The sequence below is a fragment of the Pongo abelii genome, chromosome 7 (genome assembly GCF_028885655.2).
Source record: "Pongo abelii isolate AG06213 chromosome 7, NHGRI_mPonAbe1-v2.0_pri, whole genome shotgun sequence".
NCBI classification, from domain to species: domain Eukaryota; kingdom Metazoa; phylum Chordata; class Mammalia; order Primates; family Hominidae; genus Pongo; species Pongo abelii.
The window spans coordinates 65,371,329-65,398,783 of NC_071992.2; the positions used below are offsets into that span (position 1 = coordinate 65,371,329).

At 32.4% G+C, this 27,455-nt stretch overlaps 1 protein-coding gene across 1 annotated transcript in view; it reads left to right on the forward strand.

The window, feature by feature from the left end:
* The window catches only part of SNTG1 (syntrophin gamma 1), an 875,063-nt gene extending 854,432 nt beyond the window's left edge, over positions 1–20,631 (forward strand). The window contains exon 19 of the mRNA XM_063726650.1: positions 19,687–20,631. Coding sequence (XP_063582720.1) covers positions 19,687–19,845 — 159 coding nt within the window. The 3' untranslated portion in view covers positions 19,846–20,631. The remainder of the gene's footprint in view (positions 1–19,686) is intronic.
* The last annotated feature ends 6,824 nt before the right edge of the window (positions 20,632–27,455 follow it).

Sequence of the window (27,455 nt, forward strand, 5' to 3'; positions counted from 1 at the left end):
CAAATCTTTGAAAAATTCTAGGATATAATATATTTAATAAAGTGCTACATTTTAAAATCACCATCTTGATATGATATATTTTTGAAGTTATGATTGTCAATAAAAGATCATAACCCAAAAGAAATAAATTATTAATAAGTGAAGAGATTTTATTTCATCAAAGTTAAAAAGAAAAGGTGAGCCAGGGTGTGAAATATGGGTCTGAAAATGTGGTTAAATGTGGAGGCTGTTACAACGTTTCTTTCCTTTTGAAAATAATCTAAGCAGTGGTGAAAATGATTCAGAATGGACTTAGAACTTACCATATGTAATAATAGGGAAATACTTTCAACAAAACATGCATTAATTTAACAATTCATATACACATTCCCAGGGCAAATACATCATAACCAGAGCTTATTTAATAAGAAATATGGTTTCTTTGGGGAATATTATTGCTTGAGCCGCCATATGAATTACAATATTAAACATTCTAAATAGTGCTTAATTCATTGGTTGTGAGAAAGCATCAGAAATACTGAAGAAAGTCGTGTGGGTTTACATAGGAATTGGGAGAACTTCGTTTTATCTTTTTGCTGTTGTTGTTGATCTATATAAGACTAATGTCATAATAGAAAAAGCCTTTTATACTTTCTTCCTCTGATAGCAAAAATTCATAAATTCTTACTTCATTACTCAGAAAGCTTAATAAATTTCCCATCTGTTTTCCAAAGCCTAATTAAACTTCTCAGAACTTCCCTAGTGGAACAGGGGAGTGGTTCCCAGTTGAAGCCTTGAGCGGTATTGTAGTTTTTTTGACAAGTTACAAAAGTTTGTTTTATTGCCACTGCTAACTTAAAAGTTGTTTCTATATATAATATTCATATAGACACTAATACATCTAGGATTACTGATATATTCTCATAGTCATTTATAACTAAGTATTCTGAGTCACAATACTTTTCTTTACTGCCTCTAATATTGTATGTTTATGTATATGTATTTTTTCTTAAATTATAATTGGACTTAACAAGGTGAGAAAATCCCCTGATTTCAAAACGTGCTGTATTCTACACACATTGGTGTAGCTTTATTCATTGAATTTCATGATAATCCCCCTTATGGAAATAATGTTAAAATATTTCCTAAACTAGTACACACAGCATATTCATCTAAACTACTGAGTTTGAGATCTGAAAGTCATGGTAGTGCATTTTGTACAGTACATAATAGAAGGGAAAAGAAATTTGCTTCTCTATTCAGTGGAACAGTGCAGAACTTGGGAAGATTTTTAAATGGAGCTGATCATCGGAGGCTCCTTTTCCCCAAACATCTCCTTGCCCCAAGTCCCCACCATCTCAGGTACTACAGCATCATAAGAGAAATTTTCAAATATATTAAGTATTAGTGAAATTCAAGTCAGAAATTGAGGATTGACTCCCATTAACACTACTTTCTGGCTAGTCTCTATAAATCTTCATTTTCTCATTGTAAACTGTGCATTAAAGCACATACCTTAAAGCGTCGCTCTAGAGAAAAAAAAAATGTTTCTGATTTGAACATAAGGATTGAATACATAACACAATTAATGGAACACTTTGGATGCTCAGTTTTTCAAAGCTCCTGACTCAAGAATTCATGATGTGTTGATGTTTGGATTTCAGAAGAAGATGGCCAGTAATCTAAATGAATCCCTGTTTGGCACTTGAGTCTTATAAATAAGGTCTTTTAATATTCACAAGGCTGGGTAGGTATTTGGGATCAAGGCTCTATTTCTGTCTTGTAAATAAAGGATCAGCTTTCGGTCTGTCTGGCTTTTCACAATTTCTGACTCTATCTAGTATCTGAAACCAAAGGTTTTCTAAAATTTCAAGATCCCTTTCCCTCTCATTTCCAGCTGTACAAAGCACTGACTGTTTAGACTACAAAGAAGACAAACGAGGATGAGGCAGAGCATCTGCTTAATAGCACAGGTCCTGCATAAATTCATGTTTGGAGTGCTTCATACTGTAAAATAGACTTAAGTAGATAGAAATAAGTTAGGGCAAAAATTGAACTCACATTTGTGCAGGTGTGTGTTTGTGTATAACTTCCATAATAGCTTATTTTATGTGAAATTTTATTTCAAACTAATGATTGAATTGAGAACAGGAATGTGTGGTAAAGAAGATATCTGGACAAGATAGTGCCTCTCTCCCCCTTAGAAGAGATTTTAAACTCCTGGAAATCACTGAGGATTCTGAATTATTTTTATTTTTCATTGATATATTTTTTCTCCTTGCATATAATTTATTTTCAAATCTCCTATTCTCCGTCGGAATAGTGAATTTCTCTACCCATTTGTGTTAAGAGTACAGAGTACTCTGTACTCTTAACACTCTATACATTTTCTCTCTCGGTAGACTATAAAATTTACATTAACATCTTATAGATAAAACAAATATATTAACTGCCTCCAAAATAGTAGCTGTCAAAGGGAACATGCCTATAGTATGCAGCATTTTGTTTTATCCTTTTTGTCAAAAGTAATCATTTACAAAGAGAAGAATTGTAAGTAAATTTTTAGTAAGTGACCCAAGTAAGAACATTTTGAAAATCAGAATTTTAAAGTTGAAGACCTTCTGGAAGCAAGGTCTTCCAGACCTTGCTTTCCCAGGAGGTAAAGTAACAAAACACAGAGTGTAGTAACCAAGTACTGTATTATGTTCTCATAGTAAGGTAATTGTAGCAAAAAAACACCATCATCATGAAAGCATTTAAGGATAGAAATAATAAACTGCATTTCAACTGGTAAAACAGAATTATCCTGAAGCTATACATATGTCTATTCATAATTATTTGCACAATGAAGTAAGACTAACTGTATAAATTTAGGTCTCCCCATGCCCCAAGCAACTTTCTTAACTGCATTCATCATGCCACCTTAACATTTATGGCCATAGGTGTCAAGATATTGGCTGACATATTAATATTCACCAAATAATTTAATATGAGAAGAACAGTGTAAACCTGATTTTAAGAGATACAAATCTCTTATTTTATTTACATTAATTTAAAAGAGATAAAGCAAAATTTTATTAAACATTGTTCTATTACATCAAAATCCTAAAAGAACCTAAAAGATTTTGAAGCAAGCAGTTTAGCAGAGATAGGCAATGTAATAACTTTCTATTTTTATTTGCCAAACTCAGTAATGAGGATCAGGAGATGGAGATACATAATAAACCAATAATCCAAATCACAAAGAGTACAAGTTATAGTCCTTAGAAACCCATAAAATAGATGAAGAGAGTAAAGGATCAAAACAATAAGTTGGATTCTGATCTATGCCTATAAATGCTGGAATGCAAATTAATTGATACTTATGGACCATAAACATTTTACAAATTACTGTGCCTTAGGCATTTTAAGAAATCAAAAGTGAATGTGGGCTGGATTTTCAGAATGGCACAGTAATGACTTCTGAAATTCCACTCTTCTAGAAAGGCAATGAGAAAATATTCCTAATTATCAGAATCAATGTTATTCAGAATTGTGGAAATAAATTAAATGTTTGGAATAACCATATAGCATTTATTAAAAACAAAACAAACTTCAAGTTTTGGTAAGAATGGAGAGCTTTGCAACATTGTAGCTTGTTATATTCCTACTACCCTGTCCAGACCACCACTGTGACCTTGAAAATATGCATCCTAGAAAACACGGTAGCTAGCTATAAGACCCAGCACCTCAGAACTCTCTGAAGGGTGTGGACTGGGCTTGGAGATTCTAAAAAAGCACAATCTCAAGAAGATCATAATCATCTGACCTATCTGGAAGCTTCCTAGAGAAGTCAATTTGCAGGCTGCTATGGTTTTAATATGGCTTGTCCCCTCTGAAACTCATGTTGAAATTTGATTTTCAATGTGACAGTGTGATGAGGTGGGGCCTAGTGGGAGGTGTCTGGGTCATAGTGGTGAATAATGCCCTCTTGTGGGAATGGGTGAATTCTCATTCTAGGGGAAAAAAAAAAATATGGATTAATTCCCATGAGAATTGGTTGTTAAAACAAGTCTGGCTTCGCAGGTTTGTCTCTCTTACTTCTTCTCTCACCATGTGGTCTCTTTGCATATTCCCACTTCACTTCCACTTTCTGCCATGAGGTCAAGCAACCTAAGGCAGTCACCAGATGTGGCTGCCCCACCTTGGACTTTCCAGCCACCATAATCAGAGCCAAATAAACTGCTTTTTTAAAAGATAAATTATCCAGTCTCAAGTATGCTGTTATAGCAACACAAATGGACGAAGAAAATTGGCATGCAGAGTGGGGTGTTGCTCTACAGATATCTGAAAATGTAGAAGTGGCACTGGAATTGGGTAATGGCTGGTGGCTGGAAAAATTTGGAGGAGACTAGAAAAAGCCTGTATTGCTATGAATGGGAGCCTTAGGGTGATTCTTGTGAGGACTCAGAAGAAGACAAAAAGATGAGGGAAAGTTTGGAACTTCTTAGAGATTCACTATGTGGTCAGGACCAAAATGCCATTATAAATAAAAACAGTGGAAGATATGCCTATTACACCCTTGCAAAGAACCTGACTGCATTATGTCGATGCCCTAGTATTTTGTGGAAGGTCAAACTTAAGAGTGATTAATATTTGACAGAAGAAAACTTCAGGTAGTAAAGCATTCGGGCAACTGCATGGTTGCATTTAACTGCATGCAGTAAGATTTAAGAGCAAAGACATGACCTAAATGCACAATTTATAGTTAAGAGGAAAGCAGAATGTAAAGATTTAAAAAAATTGCAGACCGATTATATAAAGAGAAAAGGCATGTTTGGAAAGGGTGCTGAGGGTTGGGTCCAGTGAGTAGTTGCTAAAGAGATTAGCATGGCTGAAAGAAAACCCAGTGCTAATAATCAAAATAATGGGGAAAATCCCTAAAGGCATTTCAAAGATCTTTGAGGCCAGTCTCATCACAGGCTGAGAGGCCTAGGAGTACAGAATGGTTTTGGGGGACAGGCCTAGGCTGCTGAAGTCCTGTGCTGCCTCAGGATGCTGCTCTCCACATCAAGAGCAGCCATGGCTTAAGTGGCCCCAAGTAAGGCTCAAGACTCTGCTTTGAAAGGCACAAGCAGTAAGCCTTGGCATCCACATGGTGTTGATTCTGAAGGCCTGCAAAATGTGAGAGCTATGGAAACAAGGCTTTATTGACTGAGATTTCAAAGGGTGTATAGAAAAACCTGCAGGCCCAGGCAGAGACTTGTCACAGGACAGAGCCACCACAGAGAACCTCTTATAGGGCAATGCTGAGTGGAAATGTGGAGTTAGAGCTCTACAAAGTCCTCACCAGCACAATGCCTAGGTGAGCTAAGGGGGCCACCATTGAGACCTCTGAATTATAGAGCCACCAACGCCACGTAATGCCCACCTAGGAAAACTACAGGCACCAAACTTCAATCTATGAGGGCAGACACATGTGTGACACTCAACAAAGCCATGGGAGTTGAACTGCCCAAGACCTTAGAACACACCCTTCACACCAATGTACACAGGGTGTGAGATATGGAGTCAAATAAAATTATCCTGGAGCCTTAAGATTTACTGTCTACCCTGCTGTGTTTTGGACTTATGTAGGGCCTGTCATTTATTTCTTTTTGTCTAGTTTTCCCTTTTAGAATAGGAAAATTGAATAAATGTCTGTTATACTGTTTTATCTTGGAAATAAGTAACTTGCTCTTGATTTCACAGATTCATAACTACAAGGAACTTGCCCTGAGTCTCAAAAGAGAATTTGGACTTTGGGCTTTCAAGTTGATGTTGGAAAAGTTGAGACCTTTAGGACTATTTGGAGGGAATAATTGTATTTAGCATTGTAAGAAGAACATGAGTTTTATGGGGGCAGAGGTGAAATGCTTCACTCTGAATATGGTTTGTTCCCTGAAACTCATGTCAAAATTTGATTCCCAATACGGCAGTGGTGGAATGTGGGGCCTAGGGGGAACTGTTCAGGTCATGGGGGTAGATTCCCCCATAAATAAATTAATTCCCTGCTGCAAAGGTGGGTGAGATCTTACTCATGTGGAAATGCATTATTTCCCACTGGAGTGGTTTGTTAAAAAGAGTCTGGCTTCCTCAGTTTCTCTGTCTTGCTTCCTTTCTCACCATGTGATCTCTTTGCACATGCCCACTCCACTTTCACTTTCTGCCATAAGGTGAAACAGCCTGAAACCTTCACCAGATGCAGCTTTCCCACCTTGGACCTTTCAGTCACCAGAGTAATAAGCCAAATAAACCTCTTTCTTCTATAAGTTACCCAGCCTCAGATATTCTATTATAGCAACACAAACGGACTAAGACACAGGCCTTGTCATTACTTGACCTTACTCAGACCTTTCTCATTGGAAAAATTGCTAACCTAGGTATTTAACAATCAACAGTTTAAGATCACACCTACTTGAATTGGCAATACCAGTTGTGGCAAGAAAGATGCTGGTGAAAAACTTAAGATCTGAGGAATGAGGTTCCAATGAGGGTCTTTTAGAAGCTCCAATACATTCCTGAGGACCTAATAGGGCACATGAATGTGCCGGGCTATGCACATGATGAGAAAAGATGCCTTAAACTCTCAGTTCTGGCTGGCCTTAAAGACCTGTGCAAGAAGAAAGTAAAGACTCAGAAAGAGTTGTAAATTTCCAGAGGATTAAAGAACTGCCACAAAACACACACAGAGCCCCATGGAAAAGTTGTAAGACTTTGCTTCTAGTAATTTACAGAAATATTGGTCAAAACAATAGATGACCAAGAAGCTAAATAGACAGAAATAGTCTGTTTCCTATCAGTGAAACAGATAGGAAAACAACAACAACAAACTGCAACAGCATCAGACTCTTGGGAAGAGTGAGAATCTGATTTCCAAGTATATTCTTTGAAATGCCAGTTTTAAACAAAAATTATGTGACATTGAAAAAAGTCTCAAAAGTGTGGCCTTTCTGTAAGAAAATAGACTCAATAGAAGCTTTCTTTGAGGAAAACCAGCTAGTGTACTTACTAGTAAAATAATTTAAATTGTGTATTACAAATATATTAACTGGTCTAAATGAAGCTATGCCCAAAGAATTAACCTGTTTGACCAAATAGAGAATGTTAATTAAAGGATAGAAGTAATGAAAACAATCAAATAAAATTCTTCAGTTGAAAAGTACAATTACTGAAATTTTAAAAATTCTGAGATGAACTGAACAAAACATTTGAGTTTATGAAGAAAGATTAAGAGAATATGAAGAGTTCACAATATCTCAATGTCAATAGGGCAACTGAGATTATCCAGTCTAAGAAATAACAAAAATATAAATGAAGAAAAATAGCAGAGTCTCAGAAGTCTCTATGACAGCATAAGTTATACTGTCATATATATAAAGGGAATACCAAGAAAACAAGGAGAGACATGGATAGAAACAATATTTTAAGAAATAACAGCTGAAAACTTCCCAAATTTAATATTAATATACATATTTGAAGAGCTCAATGAACTCCATGTAGAATAAAAACAAAGACATACAATTATCATGGTTGACCAGCAAAAGGCCAGAGAATCTTGAAAACAGCAAAATAAAAATGACTCACAACATGCAAAGAGTCATTAATAAGAATAACAGCTCATTTTTTTATAGTAAACTGTAGAAGTTAGAAGATAATAGAATGACACATTTAAGTGATGAAACAAAAAGGCTGTCATATAAGAGGTTCTTATTTAGTGAAACTCTCCTTCCAAAGTGGAGGAGAATTAAGTCATTATTACATATAAAAAAAAAAAGAACATTTGCCACTAGTAAATATACACTACAGAAAATAATTTTTAGATAATAACTTGAATATACACTTAGAAATAATAAAAACACTGTTAAAGGTAAATATATAATTCAATATAAGTGACAGTATAAATGCATTTTTATTGGTGTTTTACTTCTAACTGATTTAAAAGGAAAATTGATAAAATGATAATTATATCGCTGTCTTTGGGCTTGTAATATATAAAGATGTAAAGTGTATGACAATAATAACACAAAGAAGTGGGGGGAACAGAGTTATATAGAAGCAAATTTTTGAACACTATTGTTCTGAACTAGAATGTTTTAAAATATTGTTATATCCCTCCAAATAACTAATGATAAAAATAGGAGAATTAAAATTATATGTATATAGTATATATTTATATATAATTTATATAAAAGTATATACATATATATACACGTACATATATAGTGTTATAACCCCCAAAATAAAAACAGTAATGGAAAAATAAAGGAACAAAGATAAAAACTTATGATATAAAGTGAACATAAATTTTACCTTATCTATAATTGCGTTAAAAGCAAATATATTAAATATTCCAACCAAAGGCAGAGATAAACATAATAAATTTCCTTTAATGATTTAACTATATGATGTTCTCATGAGAACTTGTTTAAATTTTTAAATTGAAAGGTACTCTAGTATATATATGACTACAATCAAGACATTGACAGTGAAACAGTGAAAGCAGAACACCTGCATCCTGACCCTGTTTTATTTTTATTGTTATTCATTTCAATGTATTTTTTTATTTCTTTTGAGACTTTCTTATATATAATGGATTATTTATAATTCTGTGCCTTCATTTTCAAGTGTCAGAAGTTATTTTTGTTTTCTTTCTGTTACTCATTCTTCTGTGGTCAGAAAACACACCTTCTATGGCTTTAATTATTTTAAATTTATTGAGATTTGTTTAATGCCCCCAGTATGGTCAAGTTTCTACAGAAACTTGCAAATAATGTATATTCTATTTGTATTGTCCAAAAGTTCTAAAAATGTTAGTTTGATCTTGTCAGTTGATGGTGTTTTCTAATTCTTCTATATTCCTGCTGTTCTAACTCTTTTACCAATTGTTAAGAGAGATGTTGAAGTCTTCAATGTAATTGTGTATTTATCCATTTCACCTTTCAATTCTATCAGTTTCTGCTTTACATACTTTGCATCTAAGTTATTTGATGCATACATATTTAGAGTTGATATGTTTTTCTTATAGATTTATACTTTTATTAATTAATTTGTCTCATTTTGTCCAATAATTTTCTTTACTTTGAAGTTTAGCTCATCTAATGCTAATATAACCACTAGTCACTTTTCTTCATAAAAGAACATTCTTTTACTTTAAATATAACTATATCATTATATTTAAAGTGAGCTTGTAGATAGCATACATTTGGGTCATGTTTTTTAATCTATTCTGCCAATCCCTGTGTATTGATTGGTGTATTTAGACAACTTACTTTTATTTTAATTATTGATGTGTTGACTTATATTTATAATTATATATTTGAATTTTGTTCCCTCTCTTTTCCAATTTTCTGTTTTAATTTTTCTGCCTTCATGTGCCTTTTTTGAACATATTCTTTTAGAAATCAATTTTATCCATAGCATTTTTGAGTATACTTCAACATATACTGTTCTTATTGGCTACTGTCAGTGTTAAATTTTGTATATATCTTCATATTCTAGTGAAATTAACATCTTATCAGTTAGGTGTAGAAATCTTAATATATTTTAAGTCTCTTTACCTATTTTATTTTACATTTTATAATATATATTATAGCTTATAATATTTATATATTATATTTAAGCATATATTAATATATACTTATGTATTATAAATATTATTTATATTTATAATATATATTAATATATTATGTCTTATATTTCATATTTTATACTATTCTTTATACGTTTTAAAATATTTCATTTACATATAGTAAGAACTAAACCAGACAATATTACAATTTTTGTTTCAATACCCAAGTATAAGTTAGAAAACTCAAAAGCAGAAATAAAATATTTATGGATCACTTTTCTTACCATATTCTTTCTTTCTTCCTAAGTTCCAAGATAGCTTCTATAATTATTTTCTCTTTTTGTCCTTTTTAAGCCATGCTTTTAGGATAGGTCTTCTTATTATAAGTTTACTTTGTTTTTCTTTAGCTGAGAATGTCTTGATTTTCCCTTAATTTCTGAAGCACTGTTTTGCTGGATATAGGATTCAGGATTGACAGTTCTTTTCTTTCAGCAGTTGAAAAATCTTGTGCCACTTCCTTCTGGCTGTATGATTTCTGATGAGAAATTCTCTGTCATTTGACTTGTGTTCTCCTATAGGTAAGGTTTTATTTCTCTCTTGCTGGTCTCAAGACTTTTTGCTGTCAAGTTTTCAGAAGTTGACTATGATGTGTCTTGGCAAGGATTTCTTTGAGTTTATCCTCTTTGTATTTCACTTAGTCTCTTAAATCTATAGGATTTATTCTTTTACCAATTTCAATGAATTTTCCTCTATTATTTCTTTCAATATTTTTCAGTTCCCTAATTTTTGTCCTCATTTTTTGGACTCTGAAGACATGAATAGCATATATGTATTATATATATATAAATATATATATAATATATATTTTATATATATATATTTGTTTCAGTCTCACAGTTCACTGAATAGTCTCTCCTTTTTTTGATCTTTCTTATAACTTTTTTTCTAACTGGTTAATTTTCACAATTCTTTTATCCAGTTCACTGACTCTTCTGTTCTCTTCTTTCTGCTGTTGAGCCATCTATTCAGTTTTTTATTTCTGTTATTATATTGGTCAGTTCTAAAATTTTTATTGTATTCTTTTCTGTGTCTTTTATTTCTTCCTAGAGTTTCTGTTTCTTTTCTGAGACTTTCTACACTTTCATTTGTTCTAAGCATGGTGATAATTGCTTATTGGAACAATTTTGTTGTGACTACTTTAAAATATTTGTCAACTGATTCTAAAATCTATGTCATCTCACTGTTGACATCTTTTGAATTTTTTCCATTCAGTTTGAGTTTTCACTGGTTCTTGGTATGATGAGTGATCTTCTATTGCAATTAGACATTTTTGTTATTTAGTTATGATATTCCAAATCTTACTTAAACATTATGTTTTATCTAATTTCCATTGATATATCTTTATCAATGGAATCAAATTTCCATTGATATATACTTTATCAGAGTAAGAGAGAACGCCATGTTGTTCTTGCCTGATAGGGGTAGAATTTCAGGTTTACTACTTTACTTCCATTGGAAGTTAAACAGTGGGCTCTTCGTAACTGCTGTAAGAGTAGGAGATCCAGTTCGCCAGTAGGCTTTCATTGATCCCGCCCTGAGTAGGGTGGGTGGAGTTATCTCATTAACATTTACCTTTAAAATTTCCTTATGTTTGTTTTACATATAATATGCAAATAATTCAGTGCTACTTAGTAAGAGTAAAAGGGACAGATATGTCTACTCCATCTTCCTAGAGAAGTAGAATTATCCAAGCTTTACAGCTAAACACACATGTAGGTTGCAAATAAAAGGATACAAATATACATATTTTGTATACAATAATGAAAAAAGAACTCGAATAACTATAGTAATTTTACAAAAAAGGCTTTAAGTCAAAAATTGTTTCAAGATACTAAAAAGGGCATTTTTTAATGAAAAATGAATCAATTTTCCAAGGAGATATTACAATTATAAGCATATTTGATGATAACAGAGCTTCAAAATGTATGGAACAAATGAGGTGAAATCAAAGAGAAAATGGAAAGTACCACCAATTAGTTGTAGACGTCAGTACCCCACTTTAACTAATGAGTAGAACAATTAGGCAGAAGAGCAACAATGATGTTGACTTGGTCAGCATGATAAGCAACCAGACATGCTGACCTGTTTAGACTCTCCACCCAATTACAGAAAAACATACATTTTTAACTACAATACACTAATATCTAAGATCTAACTACAATACACTAATATCTAAGATCACTTGTATGTCAGGTTATAAGTCAAGGCTCACTACATTTAAAATAGTTAAAATAATACAAATTATGTTCTATGAACACAATGGAATAAAATTAGAAATGAATAACAAAAGAACAATTGAAACATATACAAACATGAGGATATTAAAAGCAAATTACTAAATAACCAATGGGTCAAAAGAAAAATCACGGTGAAATTATAAATTATTGGGAGATAAATGACAATGAAATCTCATCATGCTAAAACTTATGCTATGCAGCTATAGTTTGTTTAGAGAAAAATTTTAACTTCAAATACTGTATTAAGTAATAAAAAAATCTTAAATACCTAATCTTTCTCAATAAGAAACTAGAGAAAAGAGCAAAATAAACACAAAGCAAGCAGGAATGAGGACAATTACAAATTTAGACCAAAAATAAATAAAAAAAGAATACATAAACAACTGAGGAAATTAGAAAACCTCAAATTTAGTTTTTTAAAAAGGTTATCAAGAGTGACAAAACTTTAACTAGATAACCAAACAGTGAGAGAGAGAAGATTCAAATTTTTTAAAATCAGAAATAAAAGAAGGTATATTTTAGAGATTAAAAAGAAAAACGTAACTATAAATAATTGCTAAACATTTACATAATTTAATGAAGTGTGTAAACTCCGAGAACAACACTGAGAACAATGAAACTGACTCAAAGAGAAATAAACAATTGGAATATACCTAAAAGAAGAAAAGATATTGAAATGGTATTTTTAAAACACTTCCCACAAGAAAAAGCCCCAAATCAAGAGGTTTCTCTGATGAACTCCACTAAACAATGAAAAAACAGTTATTACCAATCTTTCACATCTTTTCAAAATATAGAAAAAGGGGAAACACTCCCCTACTTAATTGAAGTTCGAATTAGCTTCATAGCAAAACCAAAACCATCAGATGAAAAGAAAGCCATAGATCAGTATCCCTAGTGGGGGTAGATGAAACAGTCTTTAACAGAATGCTTGCAAACCAATTCCAGCAACATGCAAAAATTATTATACACCATTATCACTTGGTATATATCCCTGGAATGTATGGTAGATATATATCTTAAAATCAATCAGAGCAATACACCGTATTAATTGAATAAGGACAAAAATACATAATCATTGTAATAGATTCAAAAATAAGAAAAAAATAAATACCATTTCATAATAAATATACCGAAGAAAACTAAGTATAGAAGGAATGTATATGTTCCCCCTACAATTAAGAATAAGAAAAGGATGTATGCTCTCCCCACTTTCATCAACCTTGTGTTGGAATTTCTAGCCAAGGATAGATGATACAAACTTAAATATAGAAAACGTTCATGAATTCACTAAGAAAACTATTGGTACTAACTAGTAAATGACTTCTGCAAGGTTGCAGCATACAATCCCAATGCACAAAAATCAGCTGTATTTTTATATGTTAGCAATGGATTAGAGTAGGTAAAATTAAGAAAAAAAATCCATTTATAATAGCATCAAAAAATTCTAAGGAATACGTTTAACAAAAGAAATGCAAATATTGTGTACTGAAAACTACAAAACATGGAAAGAAATTCAATAAGATTTAAATAAGGGGAGCTACATCCCATGTGCATAAATTAGAAGACTTGATACTTTTAATATGACAATACTCCGAAATTAATATGCAGATTTAAGAAATCTCCATCAAAATGCCAACTGCCTTTTTTTCAGAAATGGACAAGTTGATCCTGAATGTATATGAAATCCAGTATAGCCAAAATAGTCTTGGCAAATATGTTGGAGAGAACCCACAGTCCCATATTTCAAAACACTACAAAGCTATGGTCACCATGGCTTTGTGGTATTGTCATAAGAATGGACATATAGAACACTGGAATACAACTGAGAGTGTAGAAATGAACCTTATTTATTGTTAACTGTCTTTTACCATGCTTTTCAACACAACAGAATGTGGAAAGGAACAGGTTTTTCAACAAATAGTGCTGGGAAATCTGGTTATTGAATCCAAAAAATTAAGTTGAGTCCTTTCCTCACACCATAAAATAATTACTTAAAAATGAATCATGGAAATATATCTAAGAGCTAAAACTGTAAACCTATTTGAAGAAAACATGAGATCAAATTTTTGTAACCTTGGGTTTGACAATTGTGCTTAGATTCCACACCAAAAGCACAAGAATCAAAGGGGAAAAAAATAGACAAATTTGGACTTTTTCAAAATTTAAAGCAGTTGTGCTGAGTAATACTATAAAAAAGGTGAAATACAACTTACAGATTGACAGAAACATTTTCAAATCATTTATCTGTTAAGGAGACTGTATGCAAATATATAAAGGGTTTTCAGAAAAAAAAAAAAGAAACATAAATACCCCAAATAAAAATTGACAAAGGATTCGAATTGACATTTCTCCAGAGAAGATATTCAAATTGTCAATAAGCACAAGAAATGATGCTCAAATCATTAGTCATCAAAATGCAAATCAAAACCACAGTGAAATACAGCTTCCCACTCTATAGGATGGTTATAATCATTTTTTAAAAAAAGAAACTAGACAATAATAATGATTAGTGAGGATGTAGAGAAATTGGAGCACTCATATTTTGCTAGTGAGAATGTAAAATGTGGTAACTCATTTAAACAAAAGTTCAACATTTTCTGAAAAAGTGCAAGCTGAAGTTGTCATAAAACCCAGCAATTCCATTCTAGATATATTTAGAAAAATTAGAAGATATTCCCAAACACACAAAAAAGAAACTGTACACAGATGTTCACTGCAGCATTATTCACAAAAAATCAAAAGTAGGAACAACCCAAATGTTCAACAGGTGATGAATGGGGAGGAAGAGATATGTCCACATCAGGAAATATTCATCAATAAAGAGAAAAGAAGTACTATCTATGCCACAACATAGGTGCACCTTGAAAATAGTGTATTAAGTGAATGCAGGTAATCACAAAATATCTTATGTGTATGACACTATTTATATGAAATGTCCACAAAAAGCAAACCCATAGAAAGACAAAATATAATGCTTATCAGGAGCTGAAGAGAGAGTAAATGAGGAGTGATTTGTACTGGGTATAGGATATATTTTTGGAGTGATAAAAATGTTCCAAAATTTGATGATGATAGTTGTACAATTGTGAATATTCTAAAATCCGTTTAATTGCATGCTTTAAACAGGTGAGTATTATACTATGTGAACTATATCTCCCTAAGGCTGCTGCAGAAAAAAGGTGAATGACACATAAAGGGGATGTCAAGCCAGGGAACATATTCACTTACACAATAATGGCATAAGTAAATCTGACCATAATGGCATTAGCAAGAAATAAACCTATGAATAATGATGGAGATATTTGTTTTTCTCTAATGACTGCAAGGCCATGAAGAATATTAGAGTTAAATCTGGCATGGAAGAAGAGATGACAATCACAGTAGAAATGAAAGAGAAGCCTATCTTGAAATCAAGAGTCATAATGGAAACATAATAATGCTATTAAGCAAGTGATTTAAGGAATGTAATTTTCTCCAGTAGTTTCAATATTTTTTTGTCCTCACATTCTAGGAGACTTACTTGAGTTATGGTTTAATGATCTATTGAATGTTGCATGACCATGTTACTGTGGGAAACAGGTATGCAAATGTAGATGGTGACTTAGTTGGCTCTCAATTGTGTTCAGAGGACTCAAGAGTTCCACTTATGCCTAGCGTTCCATTATTGGAACGCTAAGCCCGTGGGAGTTATTTATATTCTACTTCTCAAGGTCATCACCAAAGTCTGATTGCAAAAATTCAAAAAATTGCAGTCTCAGGCATAGATGAGTTGAAAGCTTTTAAGGAGCAAGCAGAATGAGGAAGATAAATTCCAGATTTTATGCCTAAAATAATACCTATAAGTTAGTAGTTTGTCCAAATTCTCAACACTTCCTGCTTTATCCTATCAGGCTATAACTTTGCTTTGCATCCCACTTAAAACACAGAATGAAGCAAAGCTACACACCACCAAATCTACCCACCTTCCTTGAGCTGATACCCATATACTGTGCCTCATCTCCTGCGGCTTCAGATCAATTGTCCAGGTTTCCATCCATGTCCAGCCTCTCCATTTTCGCACCAGATCTCACCCTGCTCAAGAATACAGTTTCTACAATTGTCCTCAGATTTGATATCTCAACCATTTCATGCCAGCAATTCTCCAAATATATACTAATTTCATAAACCTTGGAAAAACATTCTTGATTTCCTATTGATATATTCCTATGCCCCCTTTAAAAAGGAAAAGAAGGATTTCTTTTCCAAAGAGAAGCTGCTTGTAGTAGACTTGCCTGTAGTAACTCTAATACCTTCACATGCAAGCTCTCATGAAGCCATTCCTGTGAAGTTTTTGTTTCCACTTCTCCACAAAACGACTCTTGTAAAGGATTAAAATGGCCCCTGTGATGCTAAATTCAATGGTCAATTTCCAGCTGTCATTTTACAAGACTCCCGGATTTTGCTCTCACTTTCTTGGCAACTACAGTTATTTCTTCTTTGCTGGTTCTTCCCCATCTTTCTTACATTTTTATACTGTGGAGTCACAGGGATGAGTGCCCAGTCATTTTCTCTACCTATCCTGCACACCTTGATCTTCTCATCCAGACCACAGTGCTTTACCTACCATCTATGTGCTGACAGAAGCTGAACTTCTATTCTGAACTCTAATGTTTCCCTTAAATCCACACTAATATACGCAGTTCTCCACTTATCACCTATATGTCTAATATGCGTTCAGATGTAACATGCCCAAAACCAAAATCTTGATATTTACTTCCAAACCTGCTTTTCCCATAATTCCTCTACTTGCAGAGCAACACTTTTTTTCCCAGTTATTGAAATATACTTTCAAATTCAACCCCTTTTCATATAGAAAACTTTGTAACTTCTCCTTCTTTCAATCCAATTCTCATAAAGCTCATTCTCAATAGTCTAAACAGAATCATCATTTTCTGACTTTTGTCAATGCCTGTCACTCCTCTGCTCAAAAATTTCCCATGGTTTCCCATGTCGCTCATAGTAAAACTAATAAAGGCTCATGCAGCATGCAAAGTGTTTTCTTTGATCTCATTGTCTGCTAAGTACTTCTTAATTCACTCCATTCCAGACAAAATAACCCTTGCTTTTCTTCTGACTCTCCTGGAATGTCCCTATCTCTGGGCCTTTAAAATTATAATTCTTGTGTCTGGAATATTTCCCCACAAACTTGGAAATGGCTCACTCCTTCATCCCTTTCAAGTTCCATATACAAGGCAACATGAAATCTCCTTCCCACGGCCCTTTGAGTAGTCTTTGCTGTCTCCTCCGCTTTATTTCTTGACGGTAACTGTCATATTCTGACATATTATCCTTAATTTATTTATGCCCTTAGTCACATTTTGTCTCCTGTCACTGGAATGTAAGTCCCATCAGGACTGTTTTGTTCCTTTGTTTTTGTCTGTTTTATTCACTGCTATCTTTTAACAACAACAAAAAAAGTGTAGATGCATAGGAAGCATTTAGTATTTTATTGAATGGATGACTCTTTACATTTTTGAAGATAGCTTATATTTAGTGGTATCTGAGAGATCATGATGATCATAAGACTTTTTTTTACAAGGGAAACTTATAAGTCTGTGACTTGGTGGAAGCTGTTGGTGGATGGATAGATAGATGTTCATCATCAGTGGATGTTTGATAGGTGGTAAGAATGCAGGTCTAGTACTCATATAAGAAATTAGTAAATGAGCAGTGTGAGTTTACATAAAAGGAATCATCGACACCCTAGGAGTGGAAATGTTTGCCAAGGCTGATCACTGAGGCAGAGGAAAGATGTGTGGGCATTGTAATGAAGAGCCAAACTTGGATCCATCTTGGTCTCCTGCTTTCTCTTCTAATCATATACTATTATTTCTTGTCTACCACTCCTTCAAAATGGGTATAAAAAGTTTAAAGTATCAATCTATATCAAATTATTGATAAATAATTGACAAGGTGGGAATAATTGAAAATTTTTATTTTTCTAAAGATGCCTGAATAGTTAGATATTTAAGGGTTGTTTATTTTTGGTAACCAAAATATAACCTCTATTTTAATAAAGAGATGGCAGAATTACCTTTGAGAAAAAGTTATTTGCCATACTATTTTTACCCAGTTGTAACACTCAACAATATTATCCTCCTTACCAAGAATGAGTTGCTTATTTTTGTTGTTGTTGTTTTATTTTTTAATAACATGCAAGAACATTTTACATTTTCCCAAAATTTCCAAACCTTTCACATCAGGTGGATTTAATTTGGGAAGATAGAGAAAGTATTCAAAATGTGTTTGGGAAATAAACTGGCTACACCAAGCATGATGGGGTAAATGGAGGATTTCCAGGGTGAGTTAAGGCAAAGGGAAACTTGCTTATTTACAAATAACGTATGACTAGTGCCACTGAAGTAGATTATTATAAATAAAGTTTCTAAGATCATTATGATGGAGTTACTAAAAACTTTTTTGGTGGAAGCATCTAAGGTAATTAGAATAGTTGAATGAATAACCTCTTCTACTCTCTAGGACAAGTTGCTATTTCACAAAGGAAACTATCAAATATTGAAGGTTTCAAGGGAGCTACTGAGAAAGCATAGCTATTTCTTCTACATTATAGAGACACCTGAATATATGTTATGGGATATTGTACTCCTATTGCATGACCTGAGAAAATACTCCTTGGATGAATTATTTTATTTAAATAGCTGCCTGGTACACGACAGATATTATAATGTGTCATAAAGTATTGAATATTTTGTAATATTTTCCACTGCCACATGTAAGTTGTAAACACAGTCGTGTACATATCAATTATAATTCTAAATTCTTTATTACATATATGTAGTGAAATACATAATAAAATAGCAATGAGTTTGTCAGAAATTTCATATGCTTTATTACCCTCTAGTTATCCTCCATGTGATAGGTTCATCATATTGATTTCATTAAGCACATAAATGTATTAGGCTTTCAATCATCTTGAAATTAAAACATGTTTATGTGATTATTGATGGTCTTTAATAAAAATACTAGCAAAATCATCTTTCTAAATGTATTCTGAGCATAGCTTTAAGATTTTATAGCTATTTTGACATAATTATGGTTTGAAATAAATTTTTCTGTTTTCACTGCAATATATATAGTTTGGTTGCCACTGGTAATAAATGGGTTACAAATTTTCTTTGGTATTTAAGTGGGAAACCTATTTCTAAAAATCCAAAATGAATTAGTGAGCTCTAGTTTTTTTTTTTTTTTAGTAAATATGCCACATAAACCATTAAACAGCCAGCCACAATTAAAATTAATGCAGGAATTATTTTTTGAAAGTGAACCATTTGGCTCCTCTGGTTATTAGAGTTCATATCCCCTTACTTCTAGCATTTCTTATTCAGTTTCTTATGGCAAATATTAACTCATTCTAGAGAATACTCAAGAATAGTTTTAAATTGTTCTAATCCATATTTATCATCTGATGTGCTCACAAAGAGATAAAAATACTTTAAAAAGTACTTCCAAGTTTATCTTTAATTGTCATTATCAAGAGTAAAATTTTGACAAAATATATTTATCAGTGCTAAAACAACATTCATAGATGATAAGAGTGATTAGTCCTCCTACCTCTTATCCACCATGTATTGAAATAAATTTTCAATACTTACGATGTTTACATGTTGACCAAAAATGTCTACATTTGAAATTAGTTTCCATATGTTACATATCATAGATTCTAGATAAGTGTATTGAAATTGAAAAAAATCTAGTTATTATAAATTTTTAAAGACATTAATTTTTATGTTATCTGACCTGTTTCTCTTTCCCTTTCAGGAGTTGGAATTTTCTAACTTATTTGCTGTTCTTCACTGCATTCATTCCTTCTTTGCTGCCAAGGTAGCTTGTTTGGACCCTCTGTTTTTAGGCAATCAAGCTACTGCTTCTGCTGCTGCCAGCTCTGCTACCACGAGCAAAGCAAAGTATACAACTTGACATACTGAACTCTGCATTGACACACACCATGACTGTATAAGCAGAACACATTTACTCATCATTTTAGACCCTAGAGAAAACATAACATCACCAAGTCAACAGTGGAGGCAAATAAAAATTTCGGCAGAAAAAAGGTCATGTGGAACCTCAAAAGCACTTCTATTCTGGATGCCATCTGTGAAATATACTACATGAACAGAACAGCTTGTTCTCACTCAGTTGCTTTGTACCAGTAAGTATATTGCTTTCACCAAAAGTGGAGACAAAAGAATGAATTATTTGAAGAAGTATGTAAATAATATAAAAATAGTAAGCTACCTATAAATAAAAATACTTATTAAATGATTACTTCTGTATTTTAGATTATTTTGTATGACTAGTACATGTTGGGCAGAGTCATAAGAAAACGAATGCCCTATCATTGTATTATGAGGGACACAAAAGAGTTAAAAACCATAAATCAGCAAGGAGCATGCAAAAAAATCTCATCAAAGAAGGATGCACTTTAATTTGCTGATGTAAATTTGCCCTTGTGTTCTCATCCCATGATTTGACACTGGCACTCCAATTGTTTTTATCTTATTGTAAATATTCTGAAGAACTTCCAAAGGATAATTACATTGACCCATGATAAATACAATGTGAAATGGACTATTCTGCCTTGGATCACTGTTATTGAAATGTCTTATTAGCTGCCAAAGTCAATCAAGTATGCAAACAGTGTATTAATTTAATTATGAGTCATGGAAAATTTCATGAACCTCTCATTTCTTCCTTGGTTTTAAAGAGATTTATATTTTACCTAATAAGATTTATTATCAAGTTAAAGTTTCATAAATTTTCAGTGAACCCAAAACCTTTTGTAGAGAAAATAATATAAACAAATATGTCATGAGAAACAATTCTTTGTAATCTGAAGTCTACTAGCTAACCATGAACTAAAATGTCCCTTGAAAACAGTCCCAAAGCTATTATATATGTTAATTAAATGACATTTTTCCATTTTAGTACTATTTTATGGAAACAAAGGTGATATTTAAAGATAAAAGTTAAAATTTTTTATCCTCCCTTGTCATGGAAAGTGATTAAGTAATGCCAACTATGCAGGTTATTTTAGATATTTTGTCCAAACAATGTAAATGTGAAAGGCTGGGAAATTTGAAAGCCTTAGAGGTGTGCAATTTACTCAGATTCCAGGTATTATACAACTAGTTGTATAACATGGAACACATTCTCTGTCCTTTAGTGCAGCTTTTTTGAGATATTTTAAAAAGTCAGCTGTGTATGTAAAAAAAAAAAAAAACTTTTTTATTGATACACATGCTTCCAGGTAAACCAAGTATTATGTGTGTCCTTGTGGAGATAACCAAGTATCTAATAAATTGATTCAATTTTCTTTTTTTTTCAAATATGTTTTTAAAACTCACTCAAGAAGGAAACAAAGTGATTTCTATAAAGGACAGATTTATTAATTTAAAAAATTAATATCAAGTTGTTTTTATACTCATGATTCATTAATTTATTTTGCATTGGATTAATTTGTAAATACCTCAAATTGAAAAGAAAAAGTGAGGTTTTATAATTGTCACTGGGAAAATGTTAAACTGAATCTAACATACCTTACCTAAAGAACTGTGGCAAATTACAATAAACAGTTTCAGTGTAATGTATTTTGACCATAAAACTAAGTACACATTTGTAATTAGGATAGAACTTTAGAATTATTGCACACTATATTGATCAAATACAACAGTCATTGTAAAATTGAAACCCACCAAAAGCAGGCTTCAGTAGTAGGCCACTTCTGAACTTATGGAGAAAAAGCAGTGGGATACATCGAACTTAGAATTTTCAGCTGTGGCAAGTGGTTCATTATAGAACTTCTGCTTCCAACCAGAGCTGAATCTCAGTGTGCCCCATATTGGGGTTACATGAATGTGTCCACAATCTGGAAGGCAATATGACGTGGGCTAATTATCCATAAGCAAAAGAAAAACATTTCAATAGTTTACCTACCTGTAATAGAATGATTTAAAAATTGTGAAATTTTGTAAACGTTCCATTTTAGAATTTAAAAAACTTATTAACTGTTAGCTATCTTTTTTGTGATATTATGAAAATTTAGCCTATGCTCATGTGTGTTATGAAGGAAAAGGTGCACAATGAGATATGTATAAATATATATCTCCTCAGAGAATACACATACATCTACATATGTATTTATATGCATACATGTGTGTATATATATATATAAATATAATGAAATGCTGACCATTAATTATATTAGAAGAATATGTTTTGTGTACATACATTTAATATACTTTAAATTACATTGTAAAATGTAGCTTGATTAAAAACTTATGACAATACCATTATGATTATTTTTGATACTATTGATAAAAAAAAGCAGTGATTTTTATTTAATGTGATTAGTACAACAGCCAAAAAGTAACAAAATACTATTCTCATTTTCATCAGTTTAACAATTAGTATTTAATGTTTTCTTTACAATGTGATGATTAGTCATTGGCATTTGTTATAACTTGGACTACTTGAATGAGAAAGCTTTGAAATGAACAAAAACACTTACAAATTTCTATCTCTCATATAATTTAGGTTTACATGTAAGAGATTTATTCATAAAATCCTAGTTTGTACATTAAGCACATTTTAACAGCAAAACACTAATGTGTTAACCCCTCCAGTGCCTTGATATGTGTGAGCGTGTATGTGTGTTTGGGTGTGTGTCCGTGTGTGTGTGTGTGTGTGAGTGTGTATGTTTTATCATTAAAGGATTCATTACAGTGTACATAACACAAGCTTAATGAGGAATATTGTAGGTATTTAGGTCAGATAATGAAGTTCAAAGTCATTTGAAAACTGCTAACTACTATAATAATGTCTTTTGACTGATAAAGAATAACAATTCATCTAAGCCGAAGTATATTACAGAAAGGGCACTTATAATTTGTTAAAATGCAACAAGTATTTGTTTAAAAAATAGTTTAATAGATAGTGTAAGTGTAATGTATATCCGAACACTTATCCAGCTTTTTTAAAATGGGAGGATAATCAGGTAATTATTTCTTGCCCATATTTCAGGCATGTACCAACTTATAATTTTGAAATCTTCGCTCATAAAGCTGTCATTCAGCAAGAAAAAGAAAGCAATTACTTGAAAATAAATGTCAAGTCCATATTAGCCATGCAAGGAGAGAAATTTTCCTTTGGGTGCATTAGTTTATAGGTCAACATTTCCCTCATTTACAGTGCTGAAGCTTGATCATGAACTTTGTCTATGTTGAATGCTGGATTTAAGAAAAGCTTGATTTATTACTGAGAAAAATTAATAATCCTAACAATAATTTAGAATTACTGCTAGAAATCGGCAGTGTGGAGAAGCTTTAAAAGCACAAGGATGATCTTGTGCTTAACCTTTTAAGGTAAGTGTAGATGTTCGGATACTAATAACAAAGATTTTGCTAGTATTAATACTGCTGTGCTCATACTTTCTCCTGATGAAATTGCTTTATTCATACTTCTAAAATTGTTCTTCATTGTTTATTCTTACTACCGAACACTTTCAAATCATGATGCCACTTATTTGCACATTTGAATTTCCTTTTGAAAATAAAATATTATAAAAGTTATATATTTATACATATTAAAATGCAATGAAAAGACCAGAAATATAAAATGTAAATATATTTATTTCCTTTTGAATTGTTTTGGTGGATGTTTGTAAAATGTAAATTGATATCTGTGACAAAAATTTGTCACTTCATTCTTTCAGTTCATTAATGTACTACTAATGAAACCATACTTTTTTAAATGAAGCATACTGGAAAATAAAAACAAATACTTTTTACTAGATTTGGGTTTTCATTTCTTTGGGTTTGATTTGTAAGTTTTACGTATGTTTAAAACATGATCCTGAGAGATTTAACTTCAATGAAAAGGTTTAAGATATGAACAGTGTATATATAAGTGCAAACTATGTGGTACATAATCTGTTCTGGTTGACAAATATTTATGAAGAATAGACATCTAACTCCCAAATGTTCCCAAAGTTTGAAGAAAGATGGTATTTTTCAAATTACTTACCCAACTGAGTTACAACTTCTGAAAAATATGACGTTTGATATCACTGTAATTTGTTTATCAACTCCAGTGCCCTTTCTGTAGATTAAGATTTTCTATGTTGACATCCATGCCATCTACAAGAGAGTCTGTTTTATTTCTTCCTTTTTATTAAGTAAGTTTTAATTTTGGCTTCCTACCATATTACACTGGTTGAAACTTCCAATTTAACACTAAATTGTTGTTTAACACTAACTGTTGAAAGTAGACATCATTGCATTGTAAATGATTTTAGGGGGAAAGCATTCAATCTATCACTGTTAAATACTTTGTTGGCATGGGTTTTCAGTAAATGTCTTTATCAGACTAAGCAAGTTTCTATTTCTTCGTAGTTTGCTGAGAACTTAAAAGTTCGTAATAAATTATGAATAAATACTAAATATTGTCATAGGCTTCTCCAGCATAATTGAAAGGATTACATGATTTTCATACTGAGTAACACTGATTCATTTTCAAATGCTGAACTATCGTTGCATTGCTGGGATCAACTCACTTGGTCATAACATAGTATCCTCTTTATAAATTGTTGGATTTAATATGAATTATTCTCTCTCTCTTTTTTTGTGATCATTTCTCCCCAGAAAGTCTTCTTGGTTATATTCTCTTTCAAGAAAACACCGATCCTGATCTCTTTTACTGTTTCCACAAATATTCTGTAACCGTCTTGGCCCTGAGTCTACTGGAGCCCACCAGTCTTCTTTGGCAGCTCCAACCAGCTTTGGAGTTTTCTAGGCATGAGTCAGATACTACTATTCCTTAAGTCTCATGCACTCTAGGGACCACAGATGAAGAATTTTTGTTGATTTTTTGCAGATATTTCCCACCCCTTTTGTAGGTGCAAGAAGCACCCAATTGCCATGTTAGGCAGGAAAACAGAAATGTCATAAAAGTCTTACAATTCAAAAGTTTCCACTAGATTAGGAATTTAACACAGGCAAGTAAGGGGAGAAGGAAGGGAACATACACCTGAAACGACAATTACATTTAAGAAAAATCCCACAATAATATATATTTTTTAGCCTGGTGAGGCTGGTCTCGAACTTTTGGGCTCATGCATTTCACCCACCTCAGCCTTTCAAAGTGCTGGGATTACAGGCGTGAGCCACTGCACCCAGCCCACAATATATATATATATATATATTTGCATTGAAGGAAATGCACGAGTCCACTTTTGTGTGGATATAATTATTAAATTATTTGGATAAATATCAATGAATTCAATTGTCAGATCATTGGGTAGGAATATATTTAGTTTTGTAAGAAATTGCCAAATTGCCTCCCAAAGTGGCTATGCCATTTAGTATTCTCACAAGCAATAAATGAAAGTTTGTATTGTTCTTTGTCCTTGCCATAAATTTATATTGTCAGAGTTCTTAATTTTAGCCACTCTAATAGGTGTATAATGACTTCCCATTGTTGTTTTAATTTACAATTCCCTAACTCTCTTGTTTTTAAGAATTTCTGATATCTACTTATGCTAAAGAGAAGGCAAAGATGGAAAAATGTAATGTGATGAGTGTTTGCAAATAATTGTAGGAGGACAATAGAGACAGCTGACAACTCTTCATAATGACATTGGACAGAAATTTACAGTACAGTAAACATGTAGCTTAAAGATATGTAAGGACACAAAAGAATGTAACTGTGCCTCAGATTGTTGTGATAAAGGCCAAGGCTGAAAGAGAACATTAGGTATACCTGTGAAAATAATTTATGCTATGATAAGGAATTTGAGGTTTAGTTTATTGACAATTGGAAGATTTTAGAATATTTTAACCCAGAAAATTACATCAATAGCTTTTTAAACAATTATATTTATTGGCAATATGAAGAATAAAATTAGAAGCAAGAAAAGAGTGATTATAAGTTTGAGAATAGCCAGAAATAAGTAAATCCTTTCTAGTTGATTAAATTCTCAGAATGATTAAAATCTCTGATAAGCTAGAGAAATAGAAATAATAAAAATGTGTAATAGTGTGTAGTCCAAGTATAAACAGATTTCAAATGAGAATATGGAAAATTGTAAATATTTTCTTAAATGTGCTTATCTTTGTGAAAAATCTAAATTAACAAACTTGGAATCTAATCTATCAGCAGGTTATTATAATACTCCCAAGAGAGTGTGTGTGATCACAATTTGCATGCTTGATATTCATGTTGAATATTATAGAATAAGCTCTGCATAGGAGTATCTTGTAAATTTCCAAGAGGTTAATAAGAAACAACAGGGACAAACCTGGAAGAAATGAAAGACTTCTCGAGTGAGAGACAGCTGTTGTGTTAGGCTAATTGTACATAAAATAATAAGAAACTGTAAAGGAAACATGGCAAAACTATTCTCAGTAAAGAAAACCATTCCACCAAGAACATGTAGATTATTTAACAGTGTTTAAGAACAAAATTGGTATTGACGGAACTTAACTCGAACCAGACTGTTATAAAGATGCATCCCTAAGTTAATTATAACATGCCGCAGGATAGGGCTCTCTCTTTAAAGTTCATCTTGTTTGCAAGCTGTGACTTACTAACAAATAGATTGCATGGGAAGATGAGTGTTATCACAGCAGAAAATTATCTCCAATGGTTCATATCATGGTAGAAAAGGATGAAAATATTACTGAAAAATGAAAATTCTTTTTCAGTATTTGTACTATACTTCTTATGTTTTCAGATTTGCATTGCATTGATTCTTTATATTAGCCTAATCAAATTAATCTCTTGAAATTTCAAGATCCATCCAAGTAATTAACATCCTGTAAATACTAAGACAGATATAATAGATGTCTTAATAAGAAAAAATAAATATTCATTTCCATTGTTAAATAAAATTTTTATATATAAGTAGTTACTAAAAATATTACAAATTAATAAATATTGAGGGAATCCTGTCTTTCCTTCTATCGTTTAATAGTTGATTTCTCAGGTGGCTTTGTAATGGGTCAACCTGTCATACTGAACTACATTTTCCAGAAATTCCTTTCTTGTAGACTTTCATTGAGGGTAGCCACAGGAGACATTTTGCACGATATTTGAAAAGCAGTGGTCAAGCAACGTACTGATTTTATGCTTGGTAGGTACTACTGCAACTCACTTAGGTTGTGGCTGAGTCCAGGCACTGCTGCAACTCATGCAGGTTTTTGCTCAGCCACTGTTTCACCTCACTGGTATAGAGCAGCAGCCAGGCTATAACCAGGACAGTTCTCCAGTGAGCCTTCCTTCAGTTTCTACCACACGTTGGCAGGTGCATGTTTAAGTCCTCTCTCCTGAAATATAATCGCATCTTTAAACAGGAAAGTGGGAGATGATGTAGTTTTCAGTCCATCTGCATGCCCTGCAGCTCATTAGTTCATGATTATGTGTTCTAGTTTAGTTTACTCCCGCTCTTCCCCACTTGACATCCAACTTCCCTTACCCATTGCCTGCACAGGTGCAAAGACAATAGACTTGCAGAGACTGTTTAACCAGCTCTC